Here is a 21,833-nt window from a genome sequence, read left to right on the forward strand (position 1 = left end):
GCTTTGGTCTGCAAGGGTGGGGGCCCTGAAGGGTGTACTTGCTTCTCCCCTTAGCCTCTGAGCTCTTAGAAGGCAGGAATCAGGCTTTATTTATCTTGGGATCCTCCTCTATGGGCTTTCCTGGAGGCTCAGACAGTAAAGAATCTGCCTGCAATGCTAGGAAACCTGGGTTTAATCCCGGGGTCGGGGAGATACCCTGGGGGAAGGGAATGGCAACCCACTCCAGTATTCTTGCCTGGCGAATTCCATGGACAAAGGAGCCTGATGGGCTACAGTCCATGGGTCGAAAAGAGTCAGATACAACAGTGACTAACACACACACACACACACACACACACACACACACACACCCCTCCTCTATGGGGCTTGCTGGGCTCACAGGATGCTTGCGATAAAGTGGAAGGAAGTGGCACATCCCTTTGCCTTCCAGAAGGTCAACAGTCATTGACTGGACAGTCTTGAGGCTTCAAGTCAGGGGCTTAGAATGAGCTGAGCTACAGTCCCACTCCCAGGGGCACTGCAGCCAGTGGGGAAGAGGCAAGGTGAAAATCTGTAATAAACGCAAAGACAAAAGGAAAACCCAGGAGGCTGCGGGTGTCGAGATGGAGAGGAACACCCTGAGGGCTTCCTGGAGGAGGTGGCCTTGGGTTGAGTCAGTCATTTGAAGTGACAGCAGGAGTGAGCCAGGTGTAATGCAATCAGGGTTCCAGGGGGTGGGAGCAGAGTGGGTTGTGGAGGTGGGTGGCAGGGACTACCAGGGCTGGGGTGGCTGGCATGGCAGGAAGAGGTGGGTGAGAGGCAGGACAGCTGAGCTGCAGGCTGGGCACGGGGAAGCCAGGAAGAGAAGGCGGCTCCCGTCTCTGGAGGCCCAGCATTCACTGTTCATGGCTGCCCCCTGGTGGTGGTGTGGAGGAAGGGCGGGCAATGGTCACAACCAGTAGGGAGCCCAACACGGACAGACAGACATGCAGGGAGCAGTGTTGGGATCCCCTCTTTCCAGCAGTAAGTCTGTCTTCTGAGGCTCTAGTAGACCCCCAGACCTGCTGCCGGTGTTCACTGGGGGACCCTCAATGTGTCAGCCCAGCTGCAGGCCCCCAGAGGGAGCGCCGTGTCCCTCTGACCCAGCTGCATCAGTCCAGTCCCAGGCCAGGGCCTCCACCTGCTTTTCTGAGCATCCTTCAGTGGACCCCCCTGTGCCCACCTTCCCAGTCCCTATGAGAGCACTGTCCATGTGGAGACCCCTCAGCCAAGTGAACCCGAGGATGTTGGCAGCAGCCCAGGGGGTCCCCCACCCTCGGACACAGCAGCTTGGTCCCACTTGGGGCCAGCCTGCTCCTAGGGGTGCCCTTCAGGTCTTGTCCCTGTGGTCCTGCCACTCCCCCCACCCGCCTTCCCCGATGGTCGCAGGGGGCCTGTGCTCATAGCCACACGGCCTCACAGCACAGAGGTTCTCATAGGACCACGGCGATGCCAGCCACACTTAGAGCCCAGCCTTCTTATGGCCGGACGCTTGGGACTGATGGAGCCCACTGCCAGCTTGCACTCTGCCCCTCCTCACCCATCACAGCCCTGCTCTGGTTGTGAAGTGTGACCTGTGACGTGCTGACGTCCCGGCCCAGTGTGGTTTTCATCCCCGTGTGGTCTGGTTCCCCGAGTCCCTGCTGCGGACCTTCCCTGTCCTGTCCACGCTCGCCCTGGGCTGAGCCAGGTGATGGGGAAACAGGAGCTCAAGTCAGGCTCAGGTCCATTTCCCGGGTGGGCAGGGCTGTGAGGGGCAGGTATACCTGTGGAAGCCCCCTAGTCCCAGAAGATGCAGCAGCTGGAAACACTCTCTGGAGCCCCTGTGGGCAGGAAGCAGAAGCCATAATAGCTGGAGGCGGGTGTAGACCGGTGGCTAAAGCCTTCTGCCCCTCGGGGGACCTGGCACTGATATACCCCTCACTCTTGACAACCTGGGGAAGAGGCTGCGTGGTGAGGCACCCAGAACTGTCTGGAGATGCTTCCACTACCGTTCAGGAGAATGGGGCTCCAAACGGATGTTTCAGAATGTGAAGTTTCATTTCCATCCTTGAACTTGAGAGTTGAGAGCTTGAGCCTGCTTACAAGAAAGGTTGGGGCTCCTTGGAACACCTTGATTCCTTTGGCTGGATAACAGGGAATTCTGGTCCCCCCAACCCCCCAAGCCAGATCAGCAACCGGGCCCGCAGGGCCAAGGTCCAAGGTCTGAGGTTACCTGTCACTCCCATTCCAGGCGCATTCGAACTTGTCAAAAATGCAGTCGTTCTCGTACAGGGAACAGAGTTTGCTCCGAAGGTAATCGTGGACCTGGTGAAAGAAGGGGATGATGGGGTGAGTTAAGGGGGTGCCTGGAGAGTCCTGGTTCCCCCTCCATGAGAAGGGTCTCACTGAGCAGGGCTGTGCCCTCTGGGGTCTGGATGGCACTCCTGACTCAGCCCTGATCACTGGCAAGGGTCCACAGCCTGGCACATGGCCAACCCCTGAGCTGTGGCCAGACAGGGGACAGTCACAGTGATGAAGGGAACCACATCCTGGCTCTGCCCCTCCCTGGCTGTGTGACCCTAGACAGTGACTTCTCTCTGAGGTCTGTTCCTCCTTAAAGTGATAAGAGCACACACCTCATGGGCTGTTCTGGGATCAAATGTAAGTGATGGGTATAGGGTCTTGTCTTTAGAGGACAGTGGTCACTGTGAGCACATTGGTGACCATCATGGAGAAAAAGGGGACATTCACACAGGTCTCTCAATTGTGATCGCAGTAGGTGCTATCTGTCCTGTTTATAGATGAGGCACTGAGGCTCAGAGAGGTTAAGTAACTGGCCTGAAGTCACACAGCTTACAAGTGGAAGACCAGGATCCTCTCCCAGGGTAACGTGACACCACAGGAGAGTTGGTGACCGGATTCCTCAAGCTCTGTACCCACGGGGCCTCCTGGGTGCCGGCTGTCTGCAGGGACATGGCCCTGGCCTCTGGGTGGGGGGAGTGCATATGTGCTGAGTCATGTCCAACTCTTGCTGACCCCATAGACTGCAGCCCACCAGGCTCCTCTGTCCATGGAATTTTCCAGGCAAGAATACTGGTGGGGGTTCCATTTCCTACTGCGGGGTATCTTCCGGATCCAGGGATGGAACCCATGTCTCTTGAGTCTCCTACATTGGCAGGCGGGTTCTGTTACCACTGAGTCACCTGTGTGGGGGAGGGGCGGGTAAATGGGTAACATGAAGCCTCAACTCCTGGCTCTGTGCATCTTCATGACCCACTGGAGTCACTTAGCTGCCTGGAGCCTCAGGTTTCCTGTCTGGAAAGTGGGTCATGAGACCCCCACCCCTGGAGAAGAGTGTGAGGATTCCAGGAGACGGAGGCAGGGCAAAGCACCAGGTAGCTATCTGTGACCCCAGTTAACTACAGAGGGATGGAGAGAAATGTCCAACTCCTGCTAGGCAGTGATGGTGGAGGGGGGAAGAAAAAGCAGGTTTTCATCCACTTCTGTCTGGGTATCTCTTATTCATCTTAAAAAAACTCAGCTTTAGAGGAGGTCTCTTCCTCCAGCAGGGCTTCCCAGGTGGTAATAGTGGTAAAGAACCACCCCCCACCCCACCCCCGCCAATGCAGGAGATGCTAGAGGCATGGGTTCAATCCCTGGGTCTTAGAAGATCCCCTGGAGAAGGGAATGGCTATCCACTCTAGTTATTCTTGCCCGGAGAATCCCATGGACAGAGAAGCCGGGCAGGCTACAGTCCACAGGGTTGCAGAGAGTCGGACACGACTGAGCAGCTAAGCACACCAAATGCCTCCTCTGACAGCCTCCCTGGATTTCCCCAGGCTACACATCCCTCTCTGACTCTTTCCGTGGGGCACCTGAGGCTCTTGCCCTGACTTTCTGTTTATGTTGACCCCACAGCCTGGAGGTTTTTTTCTTTTTTAGGTCTGAGAATCGATTTTAATTCTTTTTTATTTTTTCATGATTGTGATTTTGTTATTTTCAGGCAGCTTTTATTTATTTATTTTTAATTGAAGGATAATTGCTTTTCAATATTGGCTTTTTCTGACAGACTGGAAGGTTCTTAACTCAAGACTTCCTCAGGCCTTGGCCAACACACCCCTCCCCAGAGAAGGTTCCCTGCCCGCCCCGCCCACAAAGCTTGCTCTCCCGCCCTTCTCTTCCCATCCGACCTAGCTCTTGTTTTAAATCCTGTCCCTAGGCTGACATCACTCAGATGTTTCTCTCCAGCCAGGACCTCTCTCCCAGAAGCTCACACTGGACTGTCTAGCAGCCCAAAAGGACGGGGCAGAGACCCCTCAAGGCTGAGCATGGCTGAGCCCTGGTCGTCCTTCTATCCCGCATCCTTCCACTGGTACAAGGCTATAAATGACCACGTTTTTCCTTATCTCTCATACCTACATTCAGCTTGTCCAGAATTCAAAGTGATCCAGGGCCAGTTCCTTCTCACCACATCCGTCCTATGCTGCCAGCCTGCTCCAAGCACCCCAACCCAGCTTACTGCAAAAACTCTCCTGGTAGCTCTGTGTCTGCTCTCCACACCCCCCAGCCCCGATCTGTCTTATAGGCAGTGAGGGGGATTCCTTGGAAACTAAGCTGGACCATGTCACGCCTCTACTGAAAGCCCTCCAGGGCACACAAGTCCCCCTGGGCACCTCTCTGACCTCAGGCTTGTCTTCCCTCCGTAGTTAACTCTGCTCCAGCCGGCTCCTCACCATTCCTTGCATGCACTAACCACATTCCTGCCTCAGGGCCTTGGCACCTGCTGTTCCCGCCTCCGGAACACCCTCCCTGCAGAGGGCTCATGCCCTTATTTCTCCTAGGCTTCAGCGCCCCTGTTTCCTCTGCCTCAGCCTCTGGTTTATTTGTCATCCTTTGGGAAGCCTGTGATTATTCCATCTGTCTGTTTGCTTGGTTTCTGGCCATCTTCCCTGCTGGAATGGATGGCCCTCCGGCAAGATCTATTTGTCTCATTCCCCAACAACTTCCCAGTGGGGTGCAGAGGGCCTGGCGTATCACAGGACCTCAATACAGTTTTAAAAAATAAACAACTGGTATTAGAGGCAACTGGAGATGGTGTGGCTGGGCTCCCCAGGTGGGCCACATGTCTGAAAGAAATAGCGGGGTCCCTCCCCCAGCCGTTCCCCTTTCTCCACTCTGCTTCCTTAAGAGCCCTCGGTGCCTCTCCTGTGGTGTGTCTGTGGCCTGGGGTCTCCTGACCCATGGCCACGCTAAGCTCAGGTTCACTGTGTTCCTGTCGTCTGGGACCCTGGAGGGTGAGGTGGTGGCTCTCACCCTCCCTCTGAGCCCAGACTAAATGACTAAATGTAACGACTAAGATGAATGGGATAAATGAGGCCTGACCTCATTCCCGGCCACAGGTTGTAAGGTGCTCATGTTCACCCCTCCAGGTTGCATGTTTGTGTGAGCTCCATGCAGTCAAGGCAGGCTCACTGATGCCCTCGTCCAAACACACGTGCTGTCGTCTCCTGCACAGAGTGCCTCCTGCCCTCTGGTGGCAGGGTGAGGAAGGGTGTGGACTCTGGTGTAAGGAAGATGTGAGCACCGATCTAAGGTCTGTTGCTTGCTACTCTACCACCACAGATATGCCATTTAACTCAGTTTTCTCCAAATGAAATGGGATCGAGAGAACACCGTCCCCACCTCCCAGGGAAGCTGGGAGGCTTAGAAGAGGAAAGTGTGCCAAGGTCTTAGATCAGTGCAGCACGTGCTGAGGGCTGGCTGGCTCAACACCCCTTTCTCCCTGCCTTCTTCAACCACAGAGGCCATAAAACTACTAATTTTACCAGTCTGGTCATGGGCTCATCCTAGCCAATGAGTTATAACAGGTCTTCTGAGGAGTGTTCTGGGAAAGCTTTTGTGTTCCTGATAAAATATGCCACAGATCCAACCAGCACAGCCTTTCACATGTCCTCTTATTTCCTGCCTGGAAGATTGGCATAGTTCCTGGAGTTGTGGCAGCCATTTTCCCACCATGAGGTATCACTCAGGAAGGTAGAAAACCAACATGCAAATGATGGGGAACTAAATCACCAAATTAGCTGTTGGGACACTGAATGGGTCTCGAAGCCACTCAGTTTTCTGGGACACCCCAACTTCTCGTAAAGAGAGAAAAGCTCTTATCTATTCAGTAGTGTAAGTCAGCCAAATACAAATCTGCAATACACAATTTCTAGTGCACAACAACTAAAAATATTAGCTACTATGTTGGTTTTATGTAGCTATTACTATTTTAGAATCAAGAGGTCATTGGGGCCAGAAGCCAAGCAACCAGCTTTGGGCCTTGTCCTTTAGAGCAGTGATTCTCCTGCTTTATTGGGTCCTCATGTGCTTTGAGAATCTGAAGGCTCTGGGCCCTCCCCCGCCAAAATGCTCATATTCAACATCTAGTTTCAGGGTCTGTGGGCCTTTGCTGACTCTAGAGACATGAAAGGCTGGTGGAGGGGGGGCGGCGGTGCTAAGGGGGTTGGAACAGTCATGTCCCTAGACAGGCTCTAGGAAGGCATCAGACAGTCATCCCCACAGGCCTGAGCAGGGTTTATGTCATTCCTGATCCAATCTTTGGCCCTTGCCACTCCTGAGGGTCAGAGGAGGAGCTGATCCATTCCTGGGTTGTGCCATGGGAGCAGGAGGCCCTGCCTGGGTCAGAACTGGAGGGAGTGGCAGGACTTCTGGTAAACACACGTGGCTAACAAAGGAGCCCTTTCATGACTCCATTGTCCTGAGGAAGCTGGGGGGGCGGTGCACCAGGACCTTCCGAGACATTGTTGTGGGCATGGGGCTGCCAGGAGCGTACATGTCCAAGATCAGACTCTGAACCCCAATCCTCCCCTCTCAGCTCTGTGCCCCTTCCCAGGGGGGCCCTCCCTCTCTCTGGACATGCTGTACCCCAGGCCTTGGCAGGACGGAGGACAGGGAAGGGGGCTGTAGGGCTCCCATCTGAGCTCTGAGTCTGTCACTGCCCAGCTGTGAGGCAGCTCCCCATATCATCACCTCTCAGCACCCCAGGTTCCTTCCTGCAAAGGGGGCCATGGCGCCCTCTTCACGGGGGCAGTAAGGAACAGAGGTGACAAGTGTATGCAGCTCCCTGTGTGCACCTAATACTTGGTGACACTGTGAGAATTTGGCTGGGTCTTCTAATGGGGTGTTTTCCCACTCTTACCTGCATGACCGATTCCTACAAGGTTCAGAACAAATGTCACCTCCTCCAAGAAGCCTCCCAGATTGCCCCAGCTAGAGACATAACTGGAGCAGCTTTAAAACAGCTTTAAAACAGTCCTGTATTCTTACCAAATTGTAACATCACATGAATTTTGTCTTCCATCCCCTCATATATGGATGAATCATGATAGAAAAATAATAAACAACATTCCAGGCAGGTGTTCCAGCCTTCATCCTATAGGCCTGGCTGAAAAAGCCTGCCCTGAGGATTTAGAAATGTACCAAGCTCCCATTTCACCATGGCATCACCAGCTAGGGATGCTCCCTGGGAAAGGGCAGTGCTTAGCTTGCCTTAATGGTAGGACTGCAGACACTGGCTCCATGGGAGGGAAGCTGTCATCTGCACCCTCAAATTGAGCCCAGTGTGAGGTTCATCTTTGTCTCCTGGGGCCTAAACTGAAGGCCTAGTCACAGCCCTACCTCCCAGCAGGAGCCAGCAAACAGAGGACCCACAGCGCCCCCATGAGGCAAGGTTGAGCTTGCCCCTGGGCTGAGCTACATGAGATGAGCTGCCTGATCTCTTGAGCCTCAGAGTCTTCACCTGCAAAATGGGCTGATGAAAAGCCACCGATAGCTGGGAGAGCCCCTCTGTGCAAAGGCACAGGGGAAGGCTGGGGGTCCCCCACCCACAGATGGGCCCCCAGGTTTTGCGGGTTGCGGCGCCCACCTGGTAGGTCTCTATGGGCCGCGCCTCCATGTTCAGGTCCCAGACCTTGACCGTGAGGTAATCGCGGGTGAGCATGTACCGGCCGCTGTGGCTGAACTTCACGTCTGACACGGAGGAAATGATTTCGGAGAAGAAGGAGCGGTTACTGGGATCCTCCGGCTCTTCAAATACTGCAGAGACAGAAACAACCAGGTCACTGGGCTGCTCCCACCTGTGAGATTCGAACAACAGATGGCTCCACTTCCACCCTGGGGTCATGCAGTCGTTTATTCACTCATCAAACCTATAGCTAAATACCGGCAGGCACAGGCCCGAATGAATCCTCCAAAGGGGGAAGAACCAGCTCTTGGAACAACATTTATGGAGTATCTACTCTGAGCCAGATTCTGCACTGAACTTTCCCGAACATGACCTTATCTAATCCCCCAACACTTTGGCCACCTGATGCGAAGAACTGACTCATTGGAAAAGGTCCTGATGCTGGGAAAGATTGAAGGCAGGAGGAGAAGGGGACGACAGAGGATGAGATGGTTGGATGGCATTACCGACTCGAGGGACATGAGTTTGAGTAAACTCCAGCAGTTGGTGATGGACAGGGAAGCCTGGTGTGCTGCAGGCCATGAGGTCGCAAAGAGTCACACACGACTGAGCGACTGAACTGAACTGAACCCCCCAATAAAAATGTCAGGTCGGTGCCATTAATATTCCCATCTTATAGCCAAAGGAACGGAGGCATGGATGGTTAAAAGCCATGCTGGAGGTCTCAGAGCTGGAAGTGGTGGAGTGGCGGCGCTCACTTGCTGCTCTCTGCTGCCTCCTGCTGGCGATTCTGAACTCCAGGCCCGCAAGGCCTCGAGCATCCTTGAAGGCGCTGGACCACACTCTGGACCACGCTCTGGACCAGGTGGGGCACCCTCTGCGGTTCTAACTGGCTCAGGGGCCTCTGCTCCTGGTGTGCTGGGCACACATGACCGAATCCCACTCTGAGGTGTGTTGTTCGGCTGTCATGGGGTTGCAGCAAAATCAGATCTCGCCGCCACAGGTACAACCTGTGAGTCCCGTTGGCCTCCCACCTCCCATTACGGCAGGCCCACTGCTCCACACAGGACGTTGCTTTCCTGGCCCCTGAAGGCTAGAGCTTCCTGCCCCTACCAGACACCCCAGAGCGGGGTCCCCAAGCAGTGTCCCCCCCCCTGCCGCCTCCATAACCAGGGCTTCCTGATACACACAGGTCCCTGTGCAGTGGGACGAGCTCTTCCAGGCTCACGTCTGTTGCTGGCTGTCCCACCAGTTCACTGACCAACACCCTCACTGGCCAATCAGACCCTGTAGTGGCCTGGCCTGCAGCAGGACGGACATTAGGGTCCCTGATGACCAATTAGGACCCGAGCCATGGATGGCTCCGGCTCAGGGGAGAGGATGGGGCGGTCAGTGGGCAGCCATTTACAGTCAGTCTAGAAGGACTCAAGCATTTGACGACCTGTCCAGCTGTCCCCACGGCACCAGCTGAGTGACTGTCCTGCCTGCTGGCTTGCTATGAGCCTCCAGGCTTCAAACAGGGAGCAGAAAGCTGATCATGTGTCCCCAGAGGCTCATTAGAGAGCCCCACCTACTGGGGACATCCTATATGCCAATTGCCCAGTCTGTCCCAGCCCCTTACACCCCATCCGAGAACCCAGTTTCCCACTTGTCCAAGGTCGACACCGCTCCTGCCTTTCCCAGAATTACAGCTCCTGCAGGGTGGCTGGGAACATTTCAAGGCCAATCTGATGGTCTCACATGCTCACACCCGCAGTCAAGCATTCGTTCTCTCAGTGAGCCATTCCATGCTGAGCGCCCACCACTGCCAGGTACTGTTTGCGGGCCTGGGATGCTGCATTGAGCAAGGCCGCCACTCTACTGGGGCCCCCATTCTCCTCCCAGAGACAGACAGTATAGCTCAGTGACATGCAATACTGTGGGGGAGTGGTGAGTGCTGGGAAGAAAGACAAAGCAAGTGAGGAGACAGGGAGAACAGGTGGCTGGTGATTTGGATGGACGGGGCCTCTATGGGAGAGAACATCTGAGCATAGATGTGAATGAAGTGAGATACCAGGGAGGAGAACTCCAGGCAGAAGTTATATCATGTGCAAAGGCCCTGGGGCAGCGATGAGCTGAAGGTCATGGAAGCTGAGAAAGGTGTGAGCCAGGAACTGTAAACCAGGGGAAGGGCATCATCCTGTGGGCAATGGGAAGACACAGCAGGGCTTGGAGAGAGGGCGGGCAAGGTGAGCTGTGGGTTTCTCCAGGATTTTGCTCCCTGCGGTGGTGAGGAGGCCTTCTGATGGGTCACCTTTAGCCTCTAAAACCTCTGAATTCTGATTGGTCATCTCACAAAATTGTGTTTTGTACCTGGTAATAGTAATTACACTGACACCTTTATTTCTGCAGATACCAGCATTCATAATGTTTCTTTGTTAAGCCCCAAATTAAATCAATGACATTTCCCTCTTCTCTCAGATGCCTGGAGTAAAGAAAAAAAAATTCAATACTTGATTTCCTACTTAAAGTAAAGCAGTGAGATTCTGTATTGTCTTTAATGAACAGGGATATGGACCTAATATTTGGGGGAAATGGGGCAGAGGGATTGAAAGAAGATGTACCCCAAACTCTCACCAGGGACCTGGGTGGCACCCTGCACTTCCCCAGGTATGTGGCAGGAATTCTTTCTCAATTGAATTGGCATCTCTGCTGCTAGGGATCAGACAGAAGGTAAGATAGAAAAGCACAGAGAGTAATATTGAAACATATACATTGGGCTTCCCAGGTGGTGCTAGTGGTAAAGAACTCATCTGCCAATGCAGAAGACATAAAGAGACCCGGGTTTGATCCCTGGGTCAAGAAGATCCCCTGGAGAAGGAAATGGCAACCCACTCCAGTATTCTTGCCTGGGAAATCCCTTGGACAGAGGAACCTGGCGGGCTATGGTGCATAGGGTCTCAAAGAGTCGGACACGACTGAGGTGACTTAGCATGAACACTACCATATGTAAAATGGTGAGCCACCAGAAGTTTGCTGGATGATGCAAGGAACCCAAGCCAGTGCTCTGTGACAACCTAGAGGGGTGGGATGGGGAAGGAAGTGAGAGGGAGGTTTAAGAGGGAGGACATGTGTATGTATGCCTGTGGCTCGGTCATGTTGATGTATAATAGGAACCATCACAATATTGTAAAGTAATTATCCTCCAATTAAAAATAAAATAAAATTTTAAAATACATAAAAAGCATAAAGTGGGGTCTGTCTCTTGCACCCCGACTTTGTACCCCTTGCCTGCCTCAGTGGTCCCCTCTGGCCTCCACCCAAACCACTAGGTCTGGTCCAGCTCACTGCACTCTGAACCTTACAGAGCTCCCAGCACGCCTTGTGGGAGTTCAGTAGACCTACGAGGGCCAGAATCACAGAGGAGCATCCGTACTGGATGTCACAGAGCAATGGCTGTGTCTTCTGTCATCTTTAAGGAGCTGGAAGCCACAAAGGTCAAAGGCTGAGAAGATGATCGAATCCATAGGTGAAAACAGAAGCGCCCAACAGCCATGGCAACCTCAGGTCTGGCTGTCTGTGCGCATTTCTGCAGGTTTGTTTTAAGCACAAAAGCACCAGAACTGAGAAAGATTAGTGGGAAGGGACATGAACAAGCCTGAAAAAAGTTATACGGAGAAGTTCTCAGCTTTCTTTCAAACATTTCTATGACATTGTTTTGTGGCTGTTATTTTCATGTGTTTTTAAAATTCGTTCTTATTGGAGTACAGTTGCTTTACAACGTTGTGTGAGTTTCTGTTGTACAACAAAGTGAATCAGCTATAGTATACACATATCCCCTCTTTTTTGGATTTCCTTCACATTTACGTCACCAAAGAGCACTGAGTTGGGCTGAAATTTTCAATACAACTATTTTTTTTTTTTTTTTTTTTTGTCCAAAGACTGCAGAATCTTCTGTATCGATCCCCACCCCCGCCCCCACAGCCTGAACACCCCCAGGGCATTAATATGAGACAAGGGGATCTCCCTTCTGATTGACAGAATCACTAAGGACATTTTGCAGTAATTATTGCCACCAAGAGTTTAAAGAAGTGCATCCCAGAGCGTGGCGGGCTCCATCCCACCTTCTCTCCCCTGCCCTGATTATTTTAAAGTTGGGAGGCTCTGAAACAGCAGACACCCATGCCTTATTAGAAAAACTAATTTTGCATAATGAAGGCTCCTGTGGCCTAGCTGGTTCCCTGACAACCACGCCCTCCTCTCTGGGTGTCCCACGAGGGGAAGGGGTGAGGAGCCCCCTCCCTGTCACGCTTGCCTGAGTGAAGAAAGGGACCCTGGGGAGGTTCTGAAGCACCTGGGGTGCAAGAAAAGGGAACTGAAGCCTGAGATGGGGGCCTGCCTCGTACAAACTCCGATGTGTCCTTCTTCTGCTTAAAGTCCTCTGTGGCTCCCAGCGCCCACAGGTCCAAGGTTCAAGCTCCCACAAGCTCCTAATCGGGCCCTGCTGCTGCAGCCTCATAAACCCAAAATCCCCTCCTGCAGCCACACGCTGACCCCCTTCCCCACCAGGGTCCCAGGGCCTGGAATAGGGTGAGGCAAGCAGACCCCGAGGGCAGGCTCCACATTGAGCAGCTCACTCTTGGGGTCGCCTGAAATGAATGTCTCCTTCCATGGTCCAACTTAGGCATCTCACTCGCCTTATCCCAGTCCTTGCCCTGCCATATACCAGGCAGCAGAGTGGAGCCAAGCTCTGTGCAACTTCAAGCAAGCCCCTTAACTTCTCTGAGCCCAAGTTTCCTCACCTGGAGGGCAATCATGGTGAGACCTCCAGAGGTAACACCTGGAAGCACCTGGCCCAGTGAGGTCCTTGAGTAGCTGCTCAATAAAAGAGTTGTTTTTCCCATTGTTTTTGCTTTTTCCTTTCCTACCTGTCTCTCCTACCAACTCCTATACATTCTTCAGAACCCCAACTCAAATATCCTGTTCTCCGTGCAGCTTGTCCAGCTGTTTGCCAAAGAAATCAAATGCTCCCTGTTGTTGCCTGCACAGCCCAGGGGTACCCTCTTGTATGGCATCAGTGAGGATATCATTGAGGATAACCTGTTTACCCCGTGGGGCTGTGAGCTCTTGTCAGCCTGTGGATGGTCTTCTCTGGGCAGGGATGGGGAGGTGGGGGGTTAACTGAGCAGGCAGAACTGACCAAGTGGGACTGGGAGGAAGGGAGCTTCAGGGCTGATGGAAGAATGGCCCTGGCTTGAGCCACACGCTCTGGGACAATGGTGCAGGGCAGTGAGACCCTGGAAAGAAACACGGACGGACAGAGGTGGGGCTGCGGGGCTGCAGGGCTGCAGAGGTGGAGAGCCCGGGAGGAGACCGCCCTGAAGGAACAGATGGGTCCTGCCCGGTCCACGCTCCTGGCTGCCCTAGCAACGGGTCCCTCCTCTGCTCTAATGTTATGAGAACATCCACTTGAAAGATGAACACGTGTGTCCAGGTGAGTCCTACCTTGGGCTCCAGGATCAGCAAGGGGGTGGGCCATGGATCCTGTTAAATCACAGCCAGGCCAAAGCGCCCGTGGTCCCTGTGCTTTCAGAGTAAACCCAGAGCACCCCACCGAGGTCTGGAAAGCCCTCTTCACGCGGCCCCTCCTCACTCCATGCACTTCTGCCCTCACCCCCACCTTCCCTGACTCCGCTCCTCCCACGTGGGCCTCAGGATCCAGCTGCAGGGCCTTTGCACTTGGCTGTGCCCTCTGCAGGGGGCTCTGCCCTCACTTGTCCCCAGACATCAGGAGCCTCCCCAGCAGAAGAGTCTGGTCTTCCCACCCCAGATCCATTAGCAGGGGTGAGTTCTGAGAATCTACCCCATCCAGACCCTTTAAAAGAACCTGGTTCACCCCTAACTCCCATAAGCTTTCTTTGTTCTCAAGGTTTCTGTGAAGAGTAAGTGAGAAAGCACACAGGCTGATAGGCATGAGACTTCTGGAGCCTCTAATAGGCTCTGCTTAGCTGTGTGACCTTAGGGGAATGTCTTAACCTCTCTGTGCCTCTCAGATAAACAATAACAGCTGTGATGAATAATAATAGTCCTCAAAGATGGCCATATCCTCATCCCTGGGACCTGTGTGTGTGTTACCTAACATGACAAAAGGCTTTGCATATACAAGTTTAGGATCTCTAGTTGCAGAGACTATCCTGGGCTCTCTTGGGTGGGCCGGCCCACTGGTAATCATAAGAGGAAAGGAGGACCGTCAAAGGCAGAAGAGATGACAGGATGGAAGCGGGGCTTGGAGTGATGCATTTTGAAGATGGAAGGGGCCACGAGCCAAGGATCATAGGTGACCTCTAGAAGCTGGAAAAGATAAAGAGACCGATTCTCCCCTGAAGTCTCTGGAAGGAATGCAGGCCTGACAACACTGGATTTTGGACCTCTGCCCTTTAGAACTGTCAAAGAATATATTCATGTTGTTTTAAGCTACTGAGTTCATGGCAATTCATTATAGCAGCCACGGGAAACCAATACACTTGGTTTCCTCATCTATAAAATTATTCCTCGAATAATCGAGGACTTGCATCATAGCGCAGCTCTCAGGACTTAGTGAGATGTAAACGTTGAGCAGCACCTGATGTGTAGCAAGCCCTGGACCAATGTCATCTGTGGTTCCTGCTTCACCCAGTACTGGGCTGGCGTGGAGTAGGGGGCCCACCGGGGGTAGTGACTGTCATTACCGCCTATTCTAGGGAATCTTCGTTTCTGTTGGCACGGCCCTTCCTTTTGGCAGACTCTGTGCTGTGAAAAGCAGAAGTGACTGTCTATTTTGAGGATTCAAGCACAGTTGTTTCCATGGTTACGCTGTCATTATGACTAGCAGACAAAAGACCCAGCTTTCTAGTGCAATGGAGAAGGACAGGAATCTGTGGGTTGGGCAGCAGCCTGTGCCCCTTGGCTCTGCCCCTGATGATGGGGAGGGGCCTGGGGAAGCCACTGTTTCTCTGAGCCTCGGTTTCCTCATCTGCCCAATGACAGAAGTCAACACGTGATCCACTTGTGATCTGGGATGCCCTTCCTTCAGTGAACAGAAAATCACAGTCTTACCCACTGGGAAAATGATGCCTGGACCATTCATCTCTGGGATGTCACGATCAGCCATCCCCTGAGTTTTGAATAGTAACTAAATGGGTAGAAGTGAGATGTAAAGAACAGGTCCTAGCCTCCAAGTCTCTTTAAAACAAGATTTGGCTCCAATAACAGCCATTTGTTCTGATTAAAAATAACAGCCAAATTGGCAATCATCTGCTTGCTTAATTTCTCAGGAGAACTAAGAACATACGCCATCTGGAGAATGCAGACAGTAGGGCAGGTATTTCCTCGACTCAGGACTTGTGGCAAATGAGATGAAGAAAGGAAGACAGAAGCTGCAAAGTATTGTCCAGGGCCTAGTGAACAATCCTGTCACTGGCATTAAGGAGAAAGTTTCTGTGCAGAATATGGAGTTTGAGAATGAAAAGAAAATTCTAGAAAAATGCATTTTAATACCAAATTAATTCCCTTAGAAAACCCATATAAACCAATAAACAAAAAGGATCTACATGTGAGTTTTACTAAGACTTCAAGGAGCAGATATATTATACTAACTATTCTAGGGGAAAAAAGAGAGAAAGCGGCCAGCTTATTTTACAAGAGAACAATCCTCTTAATAAAACTGGACAAAGACTGCAGGCAAAGAAAATTAAAGGCCAACTTCATCTCTGATCATTTATGCCTAAAACAGAATTTTTGCATCCATCCTCAGCAAGGAAATTTCCTGCCCTCAATGTCACCAGGCACTGAAAAAGCCTCAGGGGGTCAGGATGGTGCCATGTCCCTCCCTTCATACCTTGGCTCTGTCAAAGCCTTCTGGAACCTGCTGAAGATGCAGAATTCTCCGTGGCCCTAATGAATGCTCACTGCAGCCCCCGGAGAGGGGGGTGAGAAATTCAATGGAGCTGAGTCACTGAAATAAAGTTACAGCTCTTGCACTTGACTTTGCGGGCTGAGTCACATGCAAATCTACACCACCCAGTGTGTGACAATGACGTGCCCGGAATCTTTGTGTGTGTGCCTGGGCTTGGGAAACGGATGAGTGACGGCTGTCCTGGTGGGCGGCTGCTTGTTCAGATCCCAGGGAACCAGCTGATACAGTTCCAGAAGCCAAGAGGGTCTCTGACTTCCACATCCAGCCCACGGAGACCGTCATTCAAGCAGAGCGGGGGGTGGCGGGGGGGCGGTGCAGCACAAAACCATCCCTATTCTCCCTAAATTTGTTCCTTCCTGAACCCACATTCAGAAACAATTTCTGGGCTTATTTCTTTCCATGATTTTCTGTTTCCATTCTTTTGGTGAAGTAGTCATTATCCTGCTTTTCGCCCCCATAGAATTTTCCAACATAATCATTTCCCCATGTCATTAAACCCCTCCTAAGTCAGTTTTTTAAATGTCTGAACAATATTCCATTATACAGACAGCATCATCCGGCCACACAGGTGCCTTCTCATCTCGGAGCCTTCGCCTCTGCCGTGTCCTTCTTCTAGAAGATTCCGCATGGGGCACCCCCTCAGCGCCTCAGAGAGACTGTTCCACTGTAACTGCCTCTAGCAGTGCAGCTGACATGATCCTCCCTGTGTTCTGCTTTCTTGGTGGCTGTTTACACCACTCACCGCCTCCCAGCATCATATCGCCTAGTTAGGAGTTTATTGTCGGTCCATTGGTTCCTGCTGCACCCCGGGGACAGTGTCAAGAGCGTGGCAGCCCGCCGTGTGGCACATGAGTGCCCTGATGGCCCCGGCTCCACCCAGAGGGAGATCTGTCCTCCCCACCCTGAGTGCCAACAGCTCAGCCCTCAGAAGGCTTGGTGCCCAGGGAGGGGCCTTTCCCAGGACCACGCATGAGCTCTGCTGGAAGAGCCCTGGGGCTTCTGGATGGGGGTCAGTGGCTCCAGTACTAAGTACAGACCCGGACAGTGGACATCCCACCTGGCTGTGAATGTGAGGAAGGCTGGGAGAGTGTGTGCAGTGTGGGTGAACTCAGAGAAGGGTGACGGGGTGAGACGAGGGGACAGAACTCGGCCAAGGAGGGAGAAGGAGCTGGAGGCTACAGAGAGTCCCGAGTCTGAGTCCCTGGGAGCTGGAGCAGCACCGTCCTCTCTGCTGCCCAGGGAAACCAGGCCCCCGGGGGAAGAGAGTAACTCTGTCCCTCCCAACAGCCCTCTGCCTCCTTCACCGAGACACTGATAAAGCCCTCCAGGGGCTAACTGGTCACCACTCATTCATTGTTTGTTCGTTCATTCATTCAACATTTCCAGATCCTGCTGGAGGCACTGGGATGAATACAGAGATGAACTAGATTCCCCGCCCTCCTGACCGGGGCCACGTCTGCTCCCGCCCCCCTGCTACTCCTGCAAGGTCATCCAGGGAGGACGTCGTGGGCTGACCCTCTGCCTTCAGGTGCCTCTGGGGAGCACCGCATTAGTGGACAGCCGCCAGCTCAATCCCAGCACCAAGCAGCCCAGACTGGGGGCGAGGAGCACCAGTCGGGGTAGCCCAGGGTCCCAGGTTCAAGTCCCACCCTGCCACTTTTCAGTGTGAGTGACCTCGGGCCCGTCTCTGGAGCCTGTTTCACCTTCTATGTAGGGCTCCGGGACAGCTCATGTGACAAGATGAGCTAATGCCGGTAGACAGCGAGGCTGGGCGCCTGGCTCTGTCCAGTGTGAGCTGTTCTGTGGTGATTGGTTATCACATTAAGTTCCATTGAACCTCCTCCATCCCTGAATCCCCTGACACCTCTGTGGCAACCCCGAGGCTGCTCTCTGGGGGGTTCCAGTATGAGGTGACCCAGCCTGCTGGGGGAGGTGGAATAGCATAGAAATTCTGCGCGGTGTGCAGTCATGAGCAGAAAGCTTTTGGGATTCTGGGAGGTACGGAGGAGGGACCTGGCCCAATGTGGGGATCAAGGAAGGCTTCCTGGAGGAGGTGACAGTTGAGTGTGGTCCATTCTTGGCTTCCAGTGCCCAGCTCACTCCCTGGCCCTCATCTCTGCTGGGACTTGGGGTGGGGGCAGTGGGTGGCAGGACCGGGTGTCCCCTGCCAGCAGCACCAAAGAAGCACTGAGTCCACGGCCCCCTCCCAGCCTATTCAGGACACCCCCAAGTTCCACCCACCCACCTCAGGAGGCCCCGCCCACATCCATGGCCGGCTGGGGCGCTGGCGGGCATGCGCACTTACGTTTGGAGTGCTTGTCACACAGGGCGGCCGCACGCATGTCACAGAGGCGCAGGGAGCCCTTGCTGCTGCTGTAGACGAAGAGGTTGCAGTGATGCGGGTGGAACTCGGACGCAGTGATCACCTCCGTGAGGTCCTCCATGTTAGCTGGTTTGATGTCCACGATGTCTGGGCGGCCGGGTCAAGGAAGGCGCGGCAATGGGAGGGTGTCCTCGCGGCTCTGCCTTCCCCTGCTCGGAGACCCTGGGGTAATCCAGACACCTCTCCTGGGCACATCCGCCTACCCCGAGTCTGAGCTGTCTCTCCATTGCCAAGACTCCTGGACAAACAGCCGACCCCAGAGAGTCCCCAGGCTGCAGACCTGCCTGTCCAACACCCCTTGTGGGTGCCCATCCACTGTCCCCGTAAGACGGGACCTCCGCCTCCTTCCTGACTGGTACCCTCTCTCTAGCCGGTGCCCATCAGCTGCCCAGACCCCACACAGGGCAACCCGTGAGGCGTCTCCCCTCTGCCCCTCCTCTCCCAGTTGCCAATCAGAAGGCCAGGAGCCTTTATTGAGTTCAGGACCATGGACACAACAGGTGAAGAACTTCAGTTCTCTCCCATCACTCTGCATTGTGTCTGATCTGAGTGGACCGGTATGAGTTGGCTCTCCTCCACAGCCCCCAGACCCAGGCCCTTCAGCCCACAGCATCAAGACTCTGCTCTGGGGAAGAGGTTCTCCGCCCTTCTGGACTTTCAGCTCTGACCTGTGTCTTCCATCCCACTCCCGTCACCATGAGGGATGGGCATAAGGCACCAGATGTGCCAGCAGAGGACTCCAGGCTCAAATACTGGGAATGCTGGGTGCAGCTCTGTCATCTCTGCAGGGCTGGGTGGTGTGGAGAGGAAGGGATTGTGTCTGCAGCGATGACAAGGGGAAACCCGAGCCTGGGGGTGGGGCAGACAGCCCCAAAGACGGAGTGGATGGAGAGAGAGATCTGGCAGTGTCTTTAGAATCCTAGATCAGGATCCACCTGAAGCCTTGACCCCTGGATAGTTAAATATGTGAGCCAATAAATCCATTTTCTGTTTTGTTGTTGTTCAGTCGCTCAGTCGTGTCCAACTCTTTGCGACCCCTGGACTGCAGCATGCCAGGCTTACCCTGTCCTTTACCATCTCCTGGAGCTTGCTGAAACTCATGTCCTTTGAGTCATCTCTTCCTCTGTCATCCCCTTCTCCTCCTGCCTTCAGTCTGTCCCAGCATCAGGGTCTTTTCCAGTGAGTCAGGTCTTCGCATCAGGTGGCCAAAGTATTGGAGCTTAAGTTTCAGCATCAGTCTTTCCAATGAATATTCAGGACTGATCTCCTTTAGGACTGACTGGTTGGATCTCCTTGCAGTCCAAGGGACTCTCAAGAGTCTTCTCCAACACCACAGTTCAAAAGCATCAATTCTTCAGCAGTCAGCCTTTTTATGGTCCAACTCTCACACCCATACATGACTACTGGAAAACCATAGGTTTGACTGTACGGACCTTTGTCAGAAAAGTAACGTCTCTGCTTTTTAATATGCTGTCTAGGTTTGTCAGAGCTTTGTTATTATAGGCATACACTGTGGCCTGCCTCAGGGAGCCCTGTCTGGCCCCCTCCGCCTGACCCTTGGGCTAGGGTGCCTTTGTTTGGCTCACAGGGAGACAGCCTGGCCCTGCTCACCTGTGAAGGGCTGTAAGGAAGTGAAACTAGCATTTTCTGTTTAGGGCCAAGAATTTTGTTGCTTGGAAAGGAAGTATCCTTGGCTGATATGCTGGAGCTCAGAGAGAGTAAACAACCAGTCCATGATGACTCAGTAGTAAGTGGTGAGGCTGGATTCCTGTCCATCCTCCATTGCCTATAACAGCAAATTGGATCCCCTGGATGTAGCGTCCAAGGCCTAACATACCCTGGCCTCTTTCTGTCTTTCCTGCTTCAGATGTTATTAGTCACTGGGCCCTGAAGGCACTTTCCTCTCAGACAGGGAAACCCTTGATCTCTGTTCTCCCCAGCCATGTGGGAGCTCTGCAGCCCCTTCTGAAAAGCCCTCTGAAAAGCCCCCTCCTCCCTCTTCTATGCATGTGGGCTCTGGATTCAGAGAATTCCAGCTCTGCCACCTCCTGGCTGGGTGAGTTTCTCAGCTCCCGATGCCTCAGTTTCCTCATCTATAAAATGGGCTAACAGTTCTAATCTCATAGATTTGCTGTGGAGATGAGAAGAGGCAAAGCCCTTGACAACTGCCTGACACATAGTTGCTCTTATTATTTTTATTGTCTGGAAAATACCAATTGAAACTCTGAGATTCATCTGCTGTCAGCCCTGCCTCTTCCACCTACCGCAGGCTGCTTCCTCTCTCAGTAAGAAAGAGGTATTTTCTGACTTCTGTAAACAGCAGTTTATAAAACATCAGAAAACATGGTTGAACCTGTTGCAATCAGAGGCACCAAGGAGGGTCTCTGTGCAAACGCTCAAATCTTCCCTGCTAGAAGCATACCATTAACCAGAAACTTAGAATCACATCAAAACAGAAGGAGGCATGCTGTCAGTGCCTGGATTGGTTTCCTAGGAAACTGTGGTTTCTGGTTCAATAAGAAGCAGAGGTTAAATTGTGAAAAAGTGAGACTAAAGTTTCAGAGAGAAAAAGAGCCAAGACATCTAGGATGCGAATTCCATCAACATCAACCTGCAACCCTGTCCATGCGGGTCTGAGCACCCACTGATGACTTTCCACAGGACGGTGCCTCCTCCCAGCCACTTTAATTCCCTACTGAACTTCAAGTGGTGTCTGGAGAAAAAGTGCTGTTGTTTACAAAATGTCATGCACATCAGTACAGCCCCTGTCAGACGTTCTGTAAACAGGGACCAGATTCTCCCGCAGGACCCGGGACAAAATAGCCAGAGAGGGGCTGGGAGAAACAGATACAGTCCTTAGGGCACACAGGTTGGGTTCGAGTCCTGGTTGTGTCAGTTGTCAAGGGACACGGGTTTTCACCGTGTTTCCCTCCCTCCTCGGGAAGTGAAGATGCTTGCCTTGCAGATGGTCCTCTGAGCATCCCAGGGAGAGCTGTCCCTCCACCAGAGGGGACTCAGGTCATCATGACTTGTTGCTTTCGTCAATGAATGGAGGACAGAAGGGACAAGTGACACATATCACTTCCAGGCCGAAGCTCCAAGAGCCAGCACGTGCCGGGCCGTGAGCCTCAGGTGACCTGCGGTCAACTCGCAGGATGAGGGGGCTCCTGTCATCTCTGAGACTTTCTGATTGTTACTTCAGGGTCACCTGACCCCCTTGATTGAATCAGCATCCAAATTCTCTCTCCTTTCCAGATGTTCTGGATGGTCTAGAACCGAGCTCAACAGAGGAGCAGAGATGTGATGTCTAAAGTCTCTGGCTCATGGAGGCTGAAGCTGGGGTTTATAAAACACTTTCTAACCTGGGAGGCTGTGGACATTGGTGGCCAGAGAGAAGGCAGTGTGGTATCTTGAAGTCTCCTCTCCCAGGTTCCCAGATCCTGGCCTCAGACTCACACAGGGGCCAAGGCCAAGCAAAGGAGTGTGGCCTTTTGCTTGATCAGAGTCCCTGCTCCCCACTTTCTGCTTCCCATGACCCACCTGTCTTTAAC

At 53.1% G+C, this 21,833-nt stretch overlaps 1 protein-coding gene across 2 annotated transcripts in view; it reads right to left on the reverse strand.

Annotated features, from left to right (window-relative positions):
- The window catches only part of PPP2R2C (protein phosphatase 2 regulatory subunit Bgamma), a 161,476-nt gene that overhangs the window by 13,744 nt on the left and 125,899 nt on the right, over window positions 1-21,833 (reverse strand). For both annotated transcript variants that reach the window (XM_043906227.1, XM_043906228.1), the window contains exons 6-8: window positions 18,205-18,369; window positions 7,928-8,097; window positions 2,234-2,325 (exon numbers count right to left, since the gene is read on the reverse strand). In XM_043906227.1, coding sequence (XP_043762162.1) covers window positions 2,234-2,325; window positions 7,928-8,097; window positions 18,205-18,369 — 427 coding nt within the window. The remainder of the gene's footprint in view (window positions 1-2,233; window positions 2,326-7,927; window positions 8,098-18,204; window positions 18,370-21,833) is intronic.

The sequence above is a fragment of the Cervus elaphus genome, chromosome 6, assembly GCF_910594005.1.
Source record: "Cervus elaphus chromosome 6, mCerEla1.1, whole genome shotgun sequence".
In the NCBI taxonomy this organism is placed as follows: Eukaryota; Metazoa; Chordata; class Mammalia; order Artiodactyla; family Cervidae; genus Cervus; species Cervus elaphus.